Source organism: Electrophorus electricus, chromosome 8 (assembly GCF_013358815.1).
Source record: "Electrophorus electricus isolate fEleEle1 chromosome 8, fEleEle1.pri, whole genome shotgun sequence".
NCBI lineage: Eukaryota > Metazoa > Chordata > Actinopteri > Gymnotiformes > Gymnotidae > Electrophorus > Electrophorus electricus.
The window spans coordinates 6,026,557-6,046,188 of record NC_049542.1 but is presented as its reverse complement, the minus strand read 5'-3'; the positions used below and the strand labels follow the sequence as shown (position 1 = coordinate 6,046,188).

The following is a 19,632-nucleotide window of genomic DNA, read 5'->3' as shown; positions in this document are numbered from 1 at the left end:
CTCTTCCTGCCCTCCCATAGATGTCTTTGCCCATGGCTAACGCACTAGAAATGGGAGGGAAATGGTGGAGTGTTCCTCCTTCAGCAGCAGTGAGAACAGCACAGGCACAGTCTGGGTAGCCGAAATATGGGGTGGTATTGTGTGGGATGAGGGGCGTGAGGACCTCCACAACGTAACAGGGACTCACCAGTGCTAACTGGAGTCTTACATAAAACCACCTTGAACCTCTGGGATTATCGCATCATTCCAAACCATCAGTTGAAAAACCTAACAACCCTTTTCTTAAAAGTAGTAGGGATCTTTTTCTTTTATTCTTTAGAATCCCATGTAGTGACCTTGAATGGCAATTTCGCTTGCTAAACACACACGACCTTCATCATGACCTTAATAGAGGGAGTGAAAGAAGAACCGAGCTGATTGGCTTTGCCGTGAGGTTTTGCCGTTGGGAGACATTTATGTTTGCAATGCCTTGGAAGCACACTAAACAACCATTTCAAATAACAGGATATGTGTATTAAAAGAGCTAAAAACAGCCATCTGAAAACATTTGAACTATTCCCCACTGTGATCAACATGACATATTTTCCAAATGAAAATGTACTTTCTCAGATGATTTAAGAAAGAAATATTTATTGTGTCCAAAACATACAAAATATAAAAAAAAGATTTGTTTTTCAATAGAATGACAGCATTTCACTCATGAGAAACACATATAGATTGTAACAGGAGGTGTCAGATCTGTTAGCATAATAAAGTGTATATGAAGGCAGCAAAGGATCGTGATTGTAGGTTTAACATAAATGCAAATTATGATCTTCTGAAAAATTTAATGTGAAACTGTAAAATGAGATGTTAAAATGCTATCTCAGATCTGTTGGAAAACCTGATTTCCAGGTTTTAGCAAATGTTTGTCACTGTATTTCCTGTTGATCCTGCTTTTCCTAGAGGCTTTTGCAACATGACATGCTGGGCAATTAGAAATGGCAGTAGTGCTCCTCCTATCATGGAGGTTCAAACAATTTGAAGCAGACCCTAAACAACATGTTCTGGAAGGTACTACTAATAAGCACAACCAAAGCAATCCTAACAAAATCCTGTCACCATAACGAGCCCACTTTGACTTTAAGCTTCCAGTGAGGAACGTGTTGGCGAGAGGCCAGCTTCTTTTCCCCCTGGGTATCCTGGCTGGTTAACGCTGGGGGACAGGAACAGGGCAAGCAGCACTGGAGGACTGCACCCGGGCTTAGTTGTGAAAAGCGTTCCAAAAGCAGTTGGGTGGAATCCCAGTCGGCGCAGTGGCTAAGCGTGCTGCCGCTCGCTTCACACAGAAGAGATGTGAAAGCTCCTTTGAGACACAGCTCGAAAGCCCTTGCCAGCCTCCAGCGACAGAGAGGCTTTCTCAGAGAGCAGTAATAAATCAGGCCAGACTTCTGTAGTGGAACTGAAACATATAAATGGCTCTTTGTAAAGAGGGTGGAGTACAATGCGGATAACTCATTGGGGCATTATTACATTTTGAGGAAATTCATCACTGTAGCCTTGTACATAGTGACAGGATTCACACTGGAGCTTCAGGTTGGTTTTGGAAGATCAAAGTGCAGAAATGCGTGCCGATGTGCAGAAACGTGTGCCGATGTGCAGAAACGTGAGCTAGACTTGGGAGCAGGTAGAGGGCTTTGTGGATGGGTGGGTGACAGAACTCCGCTGCAGCATGGATGGCAGTTAGAACCGTGAGAGGGCATGCAGCACCAGCACAAGTGCAGCCATGACAACCACAAACGGCTCACAGTGGTGCTGGGATCCGGAGGTGACCGGGCACGTGGCAGCTGCCGGTGGACGTACTGACTTTGGCTTCGGGGGTGGCATGATAACGCCCTGGATCTGGGATGAGTAGATAAGAGTCAGTTTGTCTTTCACAGAAAACAGTTCTTATTAGAGTGCTGTTATGGCATGGAAGATGGATTGAAATACATATACAATAGGCAGCGGTCTTGTTTTAGCTATAGCATAACGACTGCCAATGCTGAAAGGTAGTGCTTAACAGCATAGAAAGGCAGGACTTGCACCCAAAACAATGACCTGCTTTTACTGAAGCCCCTGCCGCCTCCCTCGTTTGGCCACTCACCGACCACTCTTCCTGGCCGGTCTTCGAGCAGCGCACATTTATGGGGAGGGTTAGCACAAGCTCGTTGAAGGCCTTTCCTCTTTTCTTGGTCCATCGGAACTTGTCCATGGCTTCAGTGAAAGAAAGGTTGCTATATCTCTTGGGACTCTTAATCATAAAAGGCCAGGTCCTGCACAGAAGAGACTCAGTTTATCTTGGGTAGAGTGGGCTAAATATGAGAAGTGGTATTGTCCAGATGTTCTGATCACTCTAGATGCAGTCATGGTGAATACAGGCACACGATATAGGCCCACTTGGTCCCAATTACATTTCTGTTTGAAAAATTCAGGTAAACTGCTGTCTTCCTAGGGACACCGACCAAACCAGAAACTGAAAATTACTATGAAAGTAATGACAATTATTTTAACAGGCAGGCTTGAAATTTTTTTAGTCTAAATTGTTACAGTTTTAGGTCAATTATTTTAGCTCAGTGGTTAATGTACTTGACTTGTAATCAGAAGGTTGCTGGTTCAAGCCTCACCACTGCCAAGTTGCCACTGTTGGGCCCCTGAGCAAGGCCCTTAACCCTCAATTGCTCGAGTTGTACTCAGTCATAACTGTAAGTCTGTTTGGATAAAAGTGTCAGCTAAATGCTGTAAATGTAAATCCAGTTCTATTTATCAGTTTAAACTGATTTAGTAATGCAAAATGGAAGAATGTCCTAAAGATGTGAATATCTGGATTACTGCCAATTTAGTGCACAGTAAGTAATGATGGCACAAATCCTACTAGGAATAATACTGATGATTTTATCAAGCCTTGAAGGTTTCTGTGCACTATAGCTACTGGTATAGCTACCAAGACCTCAGTGTGACTCCTAATGCTGCTATGTAATCTCAGTAATTTCTAAAAGTGCATAGTGTGATCTAAGAAACATATCTAGAATAAGACATACGTTAACTCAGTATGAAACCAGGATGTTTGTTCTCACTTTCTAGGTCTCACTACTGCATAGTACTGGCTGCTGGTTGCCTTGATGTCTCCTTAGGTAAGCTTCCACTAATTTAGAATGTTATAGCCCAAATCCTTACCAAGAAAAGAAAGATAAGCATGCTTCTTTGATCTTATTCAATTTACATTGACTTCCTATTAAATTTCGCACCGACTTTAAGTCTTGCTTATGATATTTAAAGCCTTTTATGTTCTAGCACTGACATACCCTGAAGCATTAGCGCCTATCGTGACCCCTTTGCTCAGCTGAGCCAGGCTTACAGCTAATCTGCACGGATCGACTGCAATTTGGGGGTAAAATCTTTTTTTTATTTTAATTTTTTTTGCTGGTACAGTAATGCAGAGAATATAAGGCTGTTAGGAAAATGAGTGGTTTTTAAATTCAAGCCTGACAATATACCTGTTTAGGTGGCCTTACCTTTAGTTTATTACATCCTAATTTTGCTTTTTTTTTACCTTGTGGTGTTTATGTTATGTTACTATTTATTTTATTGTTGTCATAAACTTTACTCATGTGAAGTGCTGTAACTTTTTGAAGCAAAACTTAACATTGACAAATAAAATACGTGCAATGTAATTAAACCCTTGTGCTAGTCACACATAGCTCTAGAAATAGAGCTTTGATCGTGAAAGAAAATAATGAAGCCGCAGTGAAACATGATTGCTGCACTACTAAGAACGGATGGTGGCATAAGTTTTCTTATAATATTTATATTAATGACTTTATAAACACTTCAGTGGTCTCTCCCTCTGTGTGTGTGTGTGTGTTTGTGAGACGGTGTGAAGTAAAATAAGCATCTGTGTTAAAAGTGTTACTTTATGTTAAACATGATTTTTTAATATGTTTTTAAAAATATGTATTTTAAATGTATGTGATAGTTAAACCTACTTACTGGAATGAACTCTGACGTGTCTTGCTACACATTGGACGTGAGTGTGTGTATGTGTGTGTGTGTTGTGCGTGCGTGTTTCAAAGGGGTTAGAGCTTTGAAATTAAATCTGTGCAGAGTTGCCTTCTCTAAGCTCTGAAAATACCCTTCCTTCTTGCAACAGAGTACAAACAGCTCAGGGCAGCAGGAGGGGATGTAAACAGTGGGGCCCATCAGATGGTTCTCATTTCAGAGACACCCCACCATGCACACACATCACACACATCTTACATCCACCCAACACATGCAAAAATACACACACACAGACACACTCCCTAAAATGCAAACAAATACACATACACACACAAACACATGCTTCCTCACAGGAAAACAAACACACACACACACACACACACACACACACACGCACACACACACACAGACACACAGACACACACACACACACGCACACACACGCGCGCGCACACGCACGCACACACACACGCACACACGCACGCACACGCACGCACGCACGCAGGCACGCACGCAGGCACACACACACACACACACACATGCACACACGCACGCACACACATGCAAAAAGAACAAAAGTGTTTCCACGATATCCTCCTTGTTCTTACTCTCTCTGACTTCATTGAACTCATTCTTTGGTTCAAACATACATCAGCACTGAAATGGGAGTAAATATGTATTATTAGTCTCTGATAGGGCAAAGAAATACTTTTCTTACGAGAGTAGACAATGTTTTCAAGATAAAAATTGATTTGAATCTTTCTTCCATGGCATAATGAGTATAATAATGATTAGAATGTTTGAACGTATGTGTGCCATGGAATGTGAGGCTTACGTCTCACAACTTTGGTGTTTATGTCTGCATTTCTGCTCCACCGTGTTTATTAGCACTAGACACAAATAGACTTTACAAGACTAGACCAGATGTGCTGGTCAGTTAGGCAGCCGGGCTGTCTCTTCTTTCTTGACAGCACCAAAGCAAGCTTGTGAACGGCATACAAATAGCCCAGTGTGGACCAGCAAAAAGAACGTGGTGACATCAAGCACTGAGGCATTTTTTAGTATCATACGAAGCTGACTTGGGCGATACTGTGACATGCGGGACAACAGTGACTTATCAGCTTCAACAGTCCCGCTCACACATAAAGAGTAGACACGAATAAAGAACAAGCTCCTGCTTCGCCCCCAGCGGCACTGGACTCTTGTCTTCTGAGACTTACAAAGGATGGAGTTTGACTCTTTGCAACTCACACATCCATTAACACATAAGCCTGCACTGGAGCCAAGTTGGACAGGCAGCAACCAGCAGTACATCAGTGCAATACAGCTGAAGAAATGCCATTTAGGTCTTCTGGCCAAGCTCAAAAGCCTTCGAACGAGCTGTTGCCGGGAAGCCAGCATTGATGCGGCTTTGTCTAAACAGACCCTTTCATTTCAGATAATTACTGCTCGATCTCCTTTATTATGTCTCAAGTTTGGTGAAATTGTGCCTGCTTTATATCTGTTCAGTTATGAAGTGCACTTCTGGCACCTGCTTGAGAGAGAATAATCCGCATCCTGTTGGAGGAACTCATTTCACACACCGCATTCTGCATATAGTGTCTGGCTGTAAAGTAACACAGCTAATGTCACCTTCTCTGGTGTTCCTCCAGCACAAGAAAAACAATGATATCTTTATCACATGCTAGTAAGTCTGGGGAGGAGGAAGTGTAGCACTTACGTGAGAGGGCTCTGAATTTGTTTAACTCCGATGAACTTAAGCTGCCCATTGATTTCTGGAAGGCTCTCGCACCTGGCCAGGTTGACCCGCGGGTAGTACAGCAGGTACGATAAGCACATCTCATCCCTTGTGCTCAGGCCACCCTGAAGGAGACACAGTTATGGTGAAGAACCTCTGGGTTCATGACCCGCCAGGGCTCCGTCACCACTGGTAACCCCTGCACAACTAGGTGCATCTTAAAGGTGCCATAAGCAATTTTCTTGCTAACTTCTATCAGACTTGCAACTGAAAAGGCTCTTTAATCTCATCAAACCTTTCTCCAAAGCTCCTTCCTTTAACAGTATGCAGGCTTAGCATTTTACTAACTGTTCTATGTGCTCCTTGCAGGCAAAGGGTTTCATCTCTTTGTACAAAGGCTTCCTGATTGGTTAAAACAAAAAAAAAATTGTGTTCGGGACTGCAGAGACTAGTTACTAGTTACGATGTTTGTAAAATTTAGTTGACAAGCGCAATGCAGTAATGCAACTACACTGAAGCAGTTGTGAAATTCAGAACCTGTACTTTCATTAAGGTGTGATATACCATCATACAATTTTGTAGAAATTGTATTTGTTACTTAGACTGTAAAACTACAAGTTATAGTGTCCATGTAAGATGAATATTATAAGCTTCTATGTGTATATTATTGTTCTGGACTGTGGTAGCTTTTTACTGCTAACAGAAGCTAACTGCTTTGCATGCTAATACAAGGTAATATTAGCGAAATAATTGTAAAAAGCTGTTTTGTTCTAGGTGATCAGCCTAATTACGAGACAGCAGGAAATATTTTTCCCCCCATATGCAGAGTTAAGTACTAGAAAGACTACCCAGTAATATTATAGAGGTTAGATATTTGAGCTCAAAATTTATTTTTTTTTAACGTTATACTTTTACAGACAATACTTTAAAAAAAAAAAAATGTTATAGGCAATAACGTTTTAGAAACATAGTGTTGCAACATGGTGGCCCCTCTTGGAAGATGAAGCAATCCCTATGCAGATATGAAGGGCTCTTTCTAAGCTAATGAGAACAATGATTCATAGATACTAGTGATTATACACTAATGAAAACATTTGTTCTAATAGAGCCCCCTAAATCTTACGCACTGCACCTTTAAGTTAAACCAGTCACATCATATGTCACATGACATGGTTTGATGATTAATAAACTGCAAAAGTGCCAATTTCTCTCTGACTGCAGATTTGCATTCAGAAAATGTAGAGCCTAAGGACTGATCTCGGGTCAGGATTCACATATTTCTTACTGATCTCTCTGTGTGTGTGTAAGTGGGTGGTTGCAGCCTAGTCCATCTGCTCTGGCCATCGCAGTTTGCAGATCCAGCCAATCAAAAACCAAGAGATATCATTATTCTCCCATTATTCACATAATTACAGAGGTAGTTATGGAAGGTTGGCACCCAAGAATGACTTTCAGTGACATAAGATAGTGGCTTTGTTTGAAATATTTAGATTAATATTCTGTCTTGCTGGCTTATAATGAACAATGTTCGTGATGAAATGAATACAGATGATGATTACTTTAATTATTGTTTCTCTAGCATTTCCACATTGCCTATATTTTATTCAAGGGAACCTTAGGGTCTTTTTAGCCGGACCACTGCAGAAATGCTTATAAACGAGAGACTTAAAGGTCTTCATGTTTTATCTGTGGCATGACAACTGCAAATGTCAAACTGGACTAATATTTTGGCACTGAATGCAGCAGACTAGCTATAATGTTAGCAATGCTCTGAAAACAGGTATTTTTCTCAAACACAGGAAATCACTTTATTTTTCCCAGGCAACCACTCAAATTCCATTTTCCAAACCATTCAGATATGTCATACTGCTGACACTTGAAAGACCCTGTGCAGTGAATGGCAGTATGGTAAAACTAGGCTTGTGGCTTTTATACTAAAGCAAATTATTTTTATGAAACTGTGGGGTTAGTACAGGCAAAGGACAAGATTTTATATGATTCTGAGAAACATTTTTCCTATTTTTTAAGCACTCCATAATTTGCTGTCATTTCAACGCTAATAATGCAGTAACAACTGGGATTGGAGCCAATTAGCAACCAATTTGTTCAGTGACATTTTGCAATTTATACTCAGTTTCCATCATTAACTTCGTTCATCACAGTTAATTGTACACAGTCCGACTTTGTTTTTGCTCACAGGGATGGCCAATTCCCAAAAGAAAAGAAAATGAAAAATGAAGAGAGAAAGAGATAGAGAGGGAGAGTGAGAGAGAGAATGAAAGTGAGAGAGAATGAGAGAGTGAGAAAGAGAATGAGTGAGAGAATGAGAGTGAGAGAGAATGAGTGAGAGAATGAGAGTGAGAAAGAGAATGAGTGAGAGAATGAGAGTGAGAGAGAATGAGAGTGAGAGAATGAGTGAGAGAGAATGAGAGTGAGAGAGAGAAAGAGAGTGAGAGAGTGAGAGAGAGAATGAGTGAGAGAGAATGAGAGAGTAAGAGAGAGAATGAGTGAGAGAGAATGAGAGTGAGAGAGAGAATGAGAGTGAGAGAGAAAGAGAGTGAGAGAGTGAGAGAGAGAATGAGTGAGAGAGAATGAGAGAGTAAGAGAGAGAATGAGAGTGAGAGAGAGAATGAGAGTGAGAGAGAGAATGAGAGTGAGAGAGAGAATGAGTGAGAGAGAGAATGAGAGTGAGAGAGAGAATGAGTGAGAGAGAATGAGAGTGAGAGAGAGAATGAGAGTGAGAGAGAGAATGAGTGAGAGCAAGAATGAGAGTGAGAGAGAGAATGAGAGTGAGAGAGAGAATGAGTGAGAGAATGAGTGAGAGAGAATGAGAGTGAGAGAGAGAATGAGTGAGAGAGAATGAGTGAGAGAGAATGAGAGTGAGAGAGAGAATGAGTGAGAGAATGAGTGAGAGAGAATGAGAGTGAGAGAGAATGAGAGTGAGAGAGAGAATGAGAGTGAGAGAATGAGTGAGAGAGAGCCACCACACAATCTACATAATACAGATGACTGCCCTTTCTTAGCTCTTCAGATAAGAGAAATCCTTGGACTCCAAATCATAGCTGGACTAATTTAATTAGCAGCCAATTCAATATTTGCCAAAACATCTTACCCAAGTCATGTTCTGCCTTGCTTTGGTGTTATATATGCATTCAGTGATTAGGGAATCACCCTGGGAAAAAAAAAAAAAACAGTTTACAAATGCAGATATGGCACAAATGAAAAACAACACAACCAGGTAATCCTACTGTACTATACAGGTTAATAGAGAGAGAGTGAGAGTGAGAGAGAGAGAGAGAGAGAGAGAGAGAGAGAGAGAGAGAGAGAGAGAGAGAGAGAAAAAGAAAACATACACACATACACAGTTGTTGCCAAATGATTACACACATTTAGATTAAAGACAGATTTAGATTAAAGTCAGTTTTCACAACTCCCTACATTCATGTTGCATTACCTTTGTTCACATCAGAGGTAATTTTAAAGGAACTGATTAAAGATATATTTATTTGAGCTTTAAATCACTATATCAGTGAGTCATAAGTTCAAATACTTTGTCATCTTGAGCAGTATGGAAGATTGCAGAAATGTATGCGATGACTTAACAGACGTAATAGGAGCTTCCTGTTGGCCTGTTGTCATAATTACTTCCCGTGTCTTTCTGCACTTGATGCCATGGAAAAATCCACACAACTCCAACAAGAACTGCTGACCCGCCACAAGTCCAGCTCCTCTTTAGGAGCAAATTCCAAACTACTGAAGTTACCATGAGCATCTGTACAAAAAATTGTATGAAAAATAAAAACCTTTCAGACCACACAGAGTTTTGTTCAGGCAAAATTGAACTCCCAGGGCTTAAAATAAATTTATCAAATTTACCAACGTATCCTCATCCACCTTTAAGAGTCCTACATATAGTCCCGTAAGGAAGAAGCAAATTAAAAAGCCAGACAGGCGTTTGTAGTCGATCACAAAGACAAAGTGTTTAGGATGAGTGTTCAGTTGCCATATAAAACAAAAACTGAATTGTATGGCCATGATTATCAGCACTGTGTACAGTGGAAAAAGGGAAGTCTTTTCATCAAAATGCCACCATCCCAGCTGTGAAGCGTAGGACTGGCTCTATCATGTCGAGGGGGTGTTTTGCCAGAAAAAAAAATGACTTCAGGAAGTACACAATATCATGAAGGGGGTTTATCTAGAAATACTGACGCAACCACAACATCCTCCTCTCTGTTCTCTCCAGCGTCGGTGTGACTGGCTCTGCATGGAAATGGTTTCAGCCCTATCTGGAGGGATGGTTCTATAAGGTAAGAGGACCCACATCCAGTCAATGCAGACTCTCCACCAGCGTCCGCCAGGGCACAGTGTTAAGCGCACTTCTCTTCTCTTTGTATACTTGTTCTCTAGGTGATATAATATCTTCTCATGGCTTTTCCTACCAATGCTATGCTGACAACACGCAATTAATTCTTTCTTTCCCATTCTGACATGCAGGTTTCCAAGCATATATCAGCATGCTTGATTGACATTGCATCATGGATGACAGCCCACCACTTGAAGCTCAACCCCTGAAAAATCAGAGCTTCTGGACCTCCCATCTCTTATCATGACCTCACAGTTTCCTTTGATAACAACTAGTAGCCTGGGCAAAACTTTGAACAACCGGTTGTCATTCTCAACTCACGTTTCCAATCTGACCAGGTCTTGCAGATTTCTCCTTTGTATCATACATCGGATTTAAAAACTTGATGCTCACCTACAAATCCAAAAATGGACCAGCCCCTCCATATAAAGTGGGTGAAATAAGTATCGAACATGTCACCAATTTTCTAATCACATGCATGAGTCTGTGCAAAGATGTGTATACCCTCTACCCTGAAGAGCAGTTACGCGTATTATGAAGTGGAAACTGAGCCTAAGGCAATTGGACACATACAGGCAGAAGCAGACGTTCAGGACTGACAGGCTGGAATTCCTGGAAGTTGAAGTCAAAGTTGTTGTCCGAGGCTAAGGGAGGCAGCTCAACCAGACCTCGGAAATGCCTGGTCCGAATGGCCCTGCCAGCCAGATGAGCATGGAGGAGCACGGCGAATACACGTACACCACTGGGCATCTCCATGTCCAGAGACTGGAGGTGGGAGGGAAACAAGAGCAAATGAAGTGGGTGACTTTAAAGTTGCAGTAAGCAGCTCAAGCTGTTGTTTTTTTTAGGAATACTTTGGTTGAACTGTCTTTATATCCTGAAAGCTACTACTAAAATAATTGCTCCAAAACAGAAATAGTCTGTGTGATGGCCGTTGGCTCAGCAAATAGGGAGGAGATTTGAAGAAATATTTGAATGGAGGGAGCCAGACTGAAGAGAAGGCAGTGGACTCCTTTAGTGAAGTTAATAAGAACTCTGACATCAATTACAGCTTTAACTGTAACCTCTTGTCTTCTACTGCATTCAGAAATGGATGAAAAGCTTCACTATATCCACCCTACAGGGTCTAATTCCAATATTAAATAATTATCTTCAGTGAAACTCCACTTCACTCAAAGTGCTTTAATAAGATACTGAGAAACTAACATTTTTTTTTTCTTTCTGGTAAGAACACATAAGATTTTATGTCTTCTCAAAGGCTGTTGTACAAGCAAGACTTGTGTCCTGACACTCATCTTCAGCTCCTCCACTCCCATTATGACTGTGGTCTGGACTGTAATTGGTCTCAACAGCTAACAGACTAGTTCATGTTTCATAGCAAATTGTGCAGCTTATATGCCTATCTATTCAAGAAGGTATCTGGGAGTATCTTGGAGTGTCCGGGAGTCTTTGGGATACTACCTCCCGCAGACACTCCTGGGTGCAGTGTCCCTCAGTGACGTAGGACTCCATGCCTGGAGGTAGCATGTGATAGAGGCTGACCCACACTCCTGTCTCCATCACTCCTGCATCGTAGCTCCTCAGACGCGGCGTGTAGTAAAGCCTCAGGCCTGAGTTATCCAGCAGTCCTGAGAGATGCAGGAAAAGACCAATGTCCAGCACTAGCGTGAGTTATGTGTGTCACCACACGCATCTCATATCGGGAATATGTCCAGATGAGATTTAACTACATTTCAATTACATGTGGCCACATACACACATGCCCAAAAGCCTGACAAGATACTGCATATTTACAGCTGGCTCAATTTGCAACACAACTCAAATTGCCTGAACTGGTATGATTAATCAGATACTGACCCCAAATGTGTCTCTGCGGCATTTATACTTGGCTTGATATTTATGTGTACATTAGTTTTTAGAAACATCCCTGTGCAGGAACACACTATGGACAAAGACCAGCAAAGGGTCTTTTGGTACAAGCTGCCAGAATGTTTGAGCAGTTTGGCCAATGTTGTCTTATGTTGTCTTTACTGTGTCTGAAGCCAAGATAAGGTTTCTGTACCTGTGTGTAAGGCGGGGTTATCATAGTGCACCTCCATCAGCACATAGACTGGATCAGCAGCTGTTCCTATCGACATTCCCACATGTGGAGGGTAGGTGTATCCCTGCAATGGAATACCCAGAAAAACTTACTCACTGTTTTAAGCTTGGGTAATTATATAACAAGCAATTACAAATAGCTCTAACATGCCTGATCGACAGTGTCACATTAAAAAAAGAATAAAACACTACTTAATATATTAGACTATACTGGTGTTCAGTTGAACAAATTAATATTTGAACCTAGAGTTGAAGCAGTATACAGAACCAATTATTGTGGACACTATGTTCATGATACAAATGAGTAAATCCAATGGTTTCTGACTTCAGTGTCACAATGGCTTTTTCTGGTTTCCCACTGTATTACTCACCTCTCCGCCGATGGCCCAGGCGAAGATGACGGTCTCGCAGCTGAGGAAGGAGTCGGGCATGTTGGGGTGGAAGCACTCGTGGCTGGCCTGAAGCTCGCTGTCATCCAGCGTGCTGTCACATTGGTACAGCAGGATGTGGTGCACCATGCCCCTGTGGTCCTCCTGCAGCAGCGCCTCAATCTGAGACCAGAGCAGCGCCGGCCAGGCCATGAGGGCAGGGCTCACTGGGAAAGCATGTGGCAGCTACAGACGAACGTTCTCCTGTCAGGCTTCCTATATGGCCTCCTATACGGCTTCCCATAGGGCTTCCTATAGGGCCTTTTAGGGCCTTCTGGCTGTTAGCTAACAGTCTGGATGAATTTAAAATGCTTTACACTAACAAATTAAGTTCATTAAAGGTTAGAAAGGAACTAATAGTGGAAGTAATTACGTTTGCATACATTTATATTTCAGATGTATCACATTCAACAAATGTAGGGGACAAAGTTTTAATAATAGTGCTTCCTAAACTGACAATCAGCGCAGAACAAAATACAGATAGTAAACACTACTTAAGAGTCACAGCTATTCTGCATGACAACATGCATGATAATATGCTGGCATTACACAGGCGATTCAGATTACACAAGTGCAGACAAAATCTCTGTATGGGCTGAGAGGGTGTGTGTGTTATGGAAGAAGACAAACACCAAGTGTGTGAGCTATAGCTGGACCTTAGAGCTCAGGGACAGGAAATGTGGGATTTTGTAATTAGTTTCCTCATCCCAGCAGGGGAGCTTTATGGTTGAAGCAGGAATTCTTAATAAAAGCCTCTCTAGCAGGTGGATCTGTTTGTCCCACTCCGGAGGGTTTCCTACTCGGGGGAGCGGAATGCGAGACCCGGCGGCAACCGGATAAATATTACAGCGTCGTGTTTATTTCCCTTGCTCTTGTCTTGCTTACACATGGGGAGCTGATTCTGTTTGTGGCTTTAAAAACCTGATGGATCGGAGAAGACAAATGTGCATCTGGAGTGTAATAAAAACAACATGCATCAAAGGCAGCGCTGGTGTTCATGTAGGACACTCTTCCGGTTCACAGAGCCGCAATTACTTCTACGTGCTATGTCAAGTTTGTTTCAACATGAAGTGAAGGGCTGTATTTTTTCTGAAATCTGACACCTGAATATAGGGTTTAACAAAATAAAAGGATGAGATGTAATTATAACAGCAAAAGGAATATCTATAATCCTGTAATAACAGCAATGAAGGTACCAAGTATGACGAACCAATATATTAACAGCAGGATGGAGGCAAACTTAGCCAGGAATTCCATAGTAGTGGGGGGATGTAATATGATAAAAAGTGAAGTGCATGATGAGATTTCTTTACTAGTCCCCCAAGTATAAACTTGCCTATTTTGAGCCAAATGTGTTAATTGACAATATGATCTGAAATCAGAGACCAGGGCCAATGCATCTGGGATTTTCCACTTCTGGCATCTATGTGAAAGCAGTAGGAAAGCCAGGAACAGCTATCAGCAGGCGGTGGTAGGGATCCGATGCTTTTTCCATTCGCTTACACAGAGTCCTGGACTCTAACACGCTGCTGGCTGTGGTGCTCTGGGTCTGGTCGGCGGAGAGAAGCCATATCACTAGCTCATTAATAACATATTTACATTCTGGCAAAATGCAGTGCAGAACATATCAGTGGTTATCCATGTCATACCTGGACAGGGTATCTAATCCAAAATATCTTGTTTTTGAATTACTACCTTTAAAAGCTTCACATGATTCATACTTACATGAGTGAAAATGTCTCAATCACTTTAAGAAAACACTTAGGAGTTTAGGAGCACTTTTAAGGTAATAACCAGCACCCCCCCCCCATGCCAAAAAAAGGATCCCTCTGCTCTGAAAGTCTTGTAGTTGGTCCCTCTCGATGTCTCCCAGTCAAAGGCCAATTGAGGGAAGAATGCTATCTGCTTAGACCGTTAGCGGATGAATGGACTGCAGTCATGCTGTCTCCAACAGCCCACCACTGTACTCTACTGTATGGTCAAAGCTAAAGTGCTGGGTATTGGGCTAATAATAAGTAGCTATAGCCATGGTAACAGCGTTGAATTCTTAGACAGATTCTTCACTCTTGAAGTCAATGGCAGACTAAGAATCCACTCCTTGCTAATCGCAAAAAAGTATATAAACATGACAAAACATGTAGCAGAATGCCTGAAAGGATAAAACTGAAATTTAATGTTTATGTCCTTTCGTTTATGTTGTCTGATGAAAATTTCTCTACTTTTAATTATTAATTGAAAGACTCCCTGCTTCAGGAAAGACTGCTTATTCATGGGGATAATATATACTTTGAGTGATGTTTGATCTAAAAATAGCATCTTCTGTAATTATAATAACCAGGTGAGCTGCTGCTTCAGAACATACAATGAGAGAGAGAGAGAGAGAGAGAGAGCGAGCGAGAGGGGGAGAGAGAGAGAGAGAGAGAGAGAGAGAGAGAGGCACAGAGAGCATCCTAAAAAATAATAAAATTCAAAGCTTCTTCAACTCTATCTACTATGCAATTTAGTAATGAAATTCTCTTCCAGAACAGATAAAGAGCTTTGTCTACATTTGTAGATATTAAGAACTGAGGCTGATGAAGGCTAATCAAAATACCCACTAACTACATAGCTAGATAGAGTGGTTAGCTTTTTGAGATTCTGTGTATTTTACAGAATTCTGAAAGGGATGAAAACGACTGTCAACAGAATTTAACACATATGTTATAATATTTTTATATAATATTTTATTATATAATATATTTCATATATTAGTGAAAAAGACCTGCAAAAGGGAACTAACAATTCCAAATTATTACATGGTGAGTGTGAATGCGTTCATGTGAAGTAAACTGGAATACTTACTCTAATTATATGATGCTTGGTGTGCACCTCTGGCATTTTAAACATTCGACACCAGTAAGTTGTGTCTTTATGAGGCACTGGGACCTGTCTTAGGTGGAAAACAGATGACCTGTAATTAGAAGCATTTAACCTGCAAGCTACTTTTAAAAACAAAACTAAATATTTGAGGAACGTTCTGATGTGTTTAGAATAATTATTAGACATTTTATTTTTCACAAAGACTATAAAAATGATGATTAAAGTGTAGCTCACTCACCATGCCAACTTCCTCTCTTTCAGGGCCTAAAGCCTTCTAGCTGACCACGTTACTTTGTGCTACTCACGTTAACGTTTCGAAGATCAAAGACTGCAGTTCCGGGAGGGACATTTGTGCCAGTCTTAGGGTTAAGCAGGCGTAAGCTCTTCCTCCCTCTGTCTGCACCATGGTACACTGGCCCAGACGGCCCAACATCTTCATCATGGTATGCCCATATCACCCGTACCGTACTGTCCTGGAGAGCACAACCACTTTCTTGAAGCGTCTAGATGACACCCTAATACAGACACAGTGAAGGTTCTCTTTTCCTTATATTGCTATGTTTAGCATAGATATATTGCATTTATGTAAGTAAGTAATGGCTTGCTGGTTTAAATTTTCATTAGAGTAATGCAGTTTCCCATAATAAGTCAAGGAATACTTCATTGGTGCAGGCATGAAATGTAATCTCATACATTCACACTCACAGTCTGACTGCAAATCATTCCCACTGAAAGCCAGTTTGGAAATGTGGCTGCATGCTTCACAGTAAATGTATCAGTGCTAAATTTTTGCAGACTTCAATTGGAAAGAGAATAAAGATGCAAAAAAAGTGCCAAACGAGCAGTCTAAAGGCTAATTTATCTCTGGTGATTCAGCAGTGAGAACCAATTTAAAATATTAACTCACATGGTGACCTGATTTCATGATGAATTCACAGGAAATAATAACGAACGAGAGTGATTTGGTAGGCTTTCTTTTGAATGAAGTCATTAGAAAAGCTGTGACTATTAAACCTAACCTCTCGCCCTTAACTCCCATCTTAATCGCTCCAAACATTACATACAAATGGGCTTGTACAAAAAGGCCCTCAGCCAGAAGGCTGGCTTTTCCGGGGCGAGACTCCACCCACCGTGATGGCCCTGTCATTGGGGTCACAGGTCTGCAGGTCCCTGCTGAAGCCCAGCACTGTGTGCGTGTGGTTCTCCATCCCATATAGCAGCCTGTAGTTCTGCATTGGGTCTTCATGGACGCCCCTGCCCTGGTCCACAAAGTAGTCCTGGATGACAAGGCACAAATGCATGTCAATTATCTGGGTTTTTCATAAAAAGCATTAAGACAGAATGATGTTTTGGCTCTCCAGTCCAGTGAGACGGAAAGCAGAGGCCATACACTTTCATTTAAATCTATTTTCAGCCATTTCAAATAAGCTGTTCTGCATGTGCAGAATATTTTCTTTGCTTGGCTTTCAATTGTATTTGGACAATTTACTTCACAGCTGTTCTCTCTTAGGCAGGTGCATTCAAAGACGGCCCACTGCAGTCTCTGAGTGGTCATAACTCCAGGCTACTCTCAATTCTACAATCCAGTTTCGCTCATGGAGCATGTTGATGGCGTCAGACAAAATGATGATGGGATCAAGTAAAGTAGTTTTTCAGTAGGCCAAAACATTGCAAGAAAATCACTGTTAGGTGCCTCATATTCACGCATCGCTAAGAAGAAATGAAAGTATATTAGAGCTTCCGATACAAGACAAGGAAGACAGCTATAGTAAGTGATCAAAGAATCACTTCATTGTAGGCAAGAAAAAACCTTGAGCAATGTTTCAACAGGCAAGGAACAGACTACAGGGTCTGGGAAAAGATGTGCGAAAAATCCACACAAACCAACAGTCACTTAGCCGCAGGAGACGTGAACCTGCAGTAAATCTTAAAAACGTCACGCCTAGCTGCAGTTTGGTTAAAAGCACCTAAAAGAGCGCGTTTAGTTTGCAGTGTTTCATTGAATGACATGGGCAAATATGGACACGTACCATAGCAGTGAAAAAAGGAAAGAGGCATATTTGAATATATCAGACTAGATCATGTATTCAGGCTAGTGTTAATGTTTGAATGTTTGGACCTGGAGCTGTTGAACCAACATAAATGTGGAGAACATTGCAAAATCTCCACAACTCAACTGAGAAAATTTATTTATTTATTTATTTTTCTTTTCAGGGTAACAGCACGAGTGAAAATGTGAAATGCATGCAGTGTAATCTGAGACAGATTATTCAATCTTTCAAAACAAGACGGATTGGAGTTATGGCTTGGCCACGTGCCATTTTCAACATGCACTGTTATGTTCAACTGATGATGCAGCTTTGAACAGTAGCAACAGGGAGGAATTTAGAAGCCTACTGAAAAATCTTTTCTGCTCAGACTTGAGCATGTGTCGAAGCTCCCTTGCACTTGACACAAGCACACTGGCAGGACTCAGGACTCAGGAGATATAGCTGAGGTAAGAGAACAGATTTTCATGGCCATCTTGTTAGGTTTACCACCCAATAAAAACCATTAAAACTTATGGCTAAATGTCTGTGAAAATGCCAGGAATGGTTGATAGCTGTACTATAGAGGCTGGACTGAGAGAACCATGCCAGGGAGGAGAACCAGCTTGGATCAGGTATGTTAGGGGCAAATGTGACATAGCAGGGTGGTGGCACCAAAAAACCATACAGCAGGCACCCAAAAATAAATAAATAAAAACACCATCTTGGGACACAGTAACCGACAATGAGCGTCCCAGGAAAACAAACCAAAACTTCATGGTGCATCATGCATCAAAATCAACAGAAACCTCCACAACACTGGGAGCATATTCCTTATGTGAAGGAAAACAACAGACACTGTTGGAATATGTAGAGACGTGCTCTGATTGTGACACTGCCCGCTCGCGGAGAGAAGAGCTGTATGAGGTGGCAGCAATTCAAGGCAGCACTGGCTGTAATCCTCAGGCGCTGGCTGAGCGTCGATTCATGCCAGTCCAGATCGTGTCGTGCTGCTTTCCCAGTTTCGATGGGAGCGATGAGGAGTCTGCTGTTGGGAAGCCTGGTTTGACAGATTTCTGGAGGGGTCTCAGGAAGCAGGAGCCAAGGCTGAAAACTAAGGTTGCCTTAAAGGCATCTGCTCCTGTCAGTGCCGCAAGTTAACAAAAGTGGGTAATAAAAAAAACATAGAGGTGCTGGGGTACAAAAGGCTTACCTTAAAAGAATATGAAGGAGCTGATTTTACTATTACAGGTAGAGAACTGAAGTTCTTTAACTACAGTGTGTTTAGTCTGTGGAGTGTTTCTGGGTGACACCTGCATTACAGTACTTTCATTTTCGAAAAAGTGCTGCATTAAAGAATCTGACTTATAAATGAAAACAATCATATTTAAATATTACTTTAATATGGTTTTAGCAATAGGAACAGGAATAGGATTCAACGCATAATAACACCGTAAAACACCATCGCAATAATTATGTGCTATTACAAAATAACTACTAGGAAGGGACAAGGGTAGTAGTGATCATCAAAGGTACATTTCAACTTACATGGAGGTAAGGTTCCCCGTGAGCGACACCTCCTATCATAATATCTGATGAAGCCATCGCGCCGTTGGGAGATATGCCAAACCCTATGTATCCCTTCGTTTCCGCCTCGATTTCAAAAGTGATGGTTGTTTCATCAAACTTCCATTTAATCGTGTATTTCCCATTCGCATCCAAGGTAGCCGCGTGATCAAATCCGCTGCCTCGAGAACAAGCTGCACAAACCACTGACGTTAAGAAAACTGCAGCGCAGAGAACCTTATTTTCGGACATATTACGGAAAGTAATGAGCTTCATCGACAGTAAAACCAAGAGGACAAAACACTCTCGCCATAAAGTAGCTTTTGGAAACACGCAGTGTCTGCCTGCAAGTGTGTTTGTTTGCTTGTGCGCATTGGAGACGACTGATCCTTTTCAAACACTGGCAGCAATGCAAAGCTCTTCCTCTTGACGAACTGTCGTAACTTGTGCTGGATCCCTTTGATGTGTGGAGGCATGTCTCGCGCTTTAGCCGCATGGTCAGTTAGCTGTACACCACTGTTTATTCACCACGGT

At 41.6% G+C, this 19,632-nt stretch overlaps 1 protein-coding gene across 1 annotated transcript; it reads right to left on the bottom strand.

Annotated features, from left to right (window-relative positions):
- Positions 1-610: 610 nt before the first annotated feature.
- moxd1 (monooxygenase, DBH-like 1) lies at positions 611-19,605 on the bottom strand. Its single transcript, XM_027014082.2, has 12 exons — positions 19,081-19,605; positions 16,636-16,782; positions 15,811-15,978; positions 15,488-15,571; positions 12,590-12,769; positions 12,181-12,283; positions 11,580-11,746; positions 10,692-10,883; positions 8,868-8,927; positions 5,738-5,880; positions 2,126-2,294; positions 611-1,881 (listed from the first exon to the last, which is right to left on the bottom strand). Exons 1-12 carry the CDS (start codon positions 19,372-19,374, stop codon positions 1,723-1,725), a joined length of 1,866 nt encoding a protein of 621 aa, XP_026869883.1. The 5' UTR covers positions 19,375-19,605; the 3' UTR covers positions 611-1,722.
- Between the last annotated feature and the right edge of the window lie 27 nt (positions 19,606-19,632).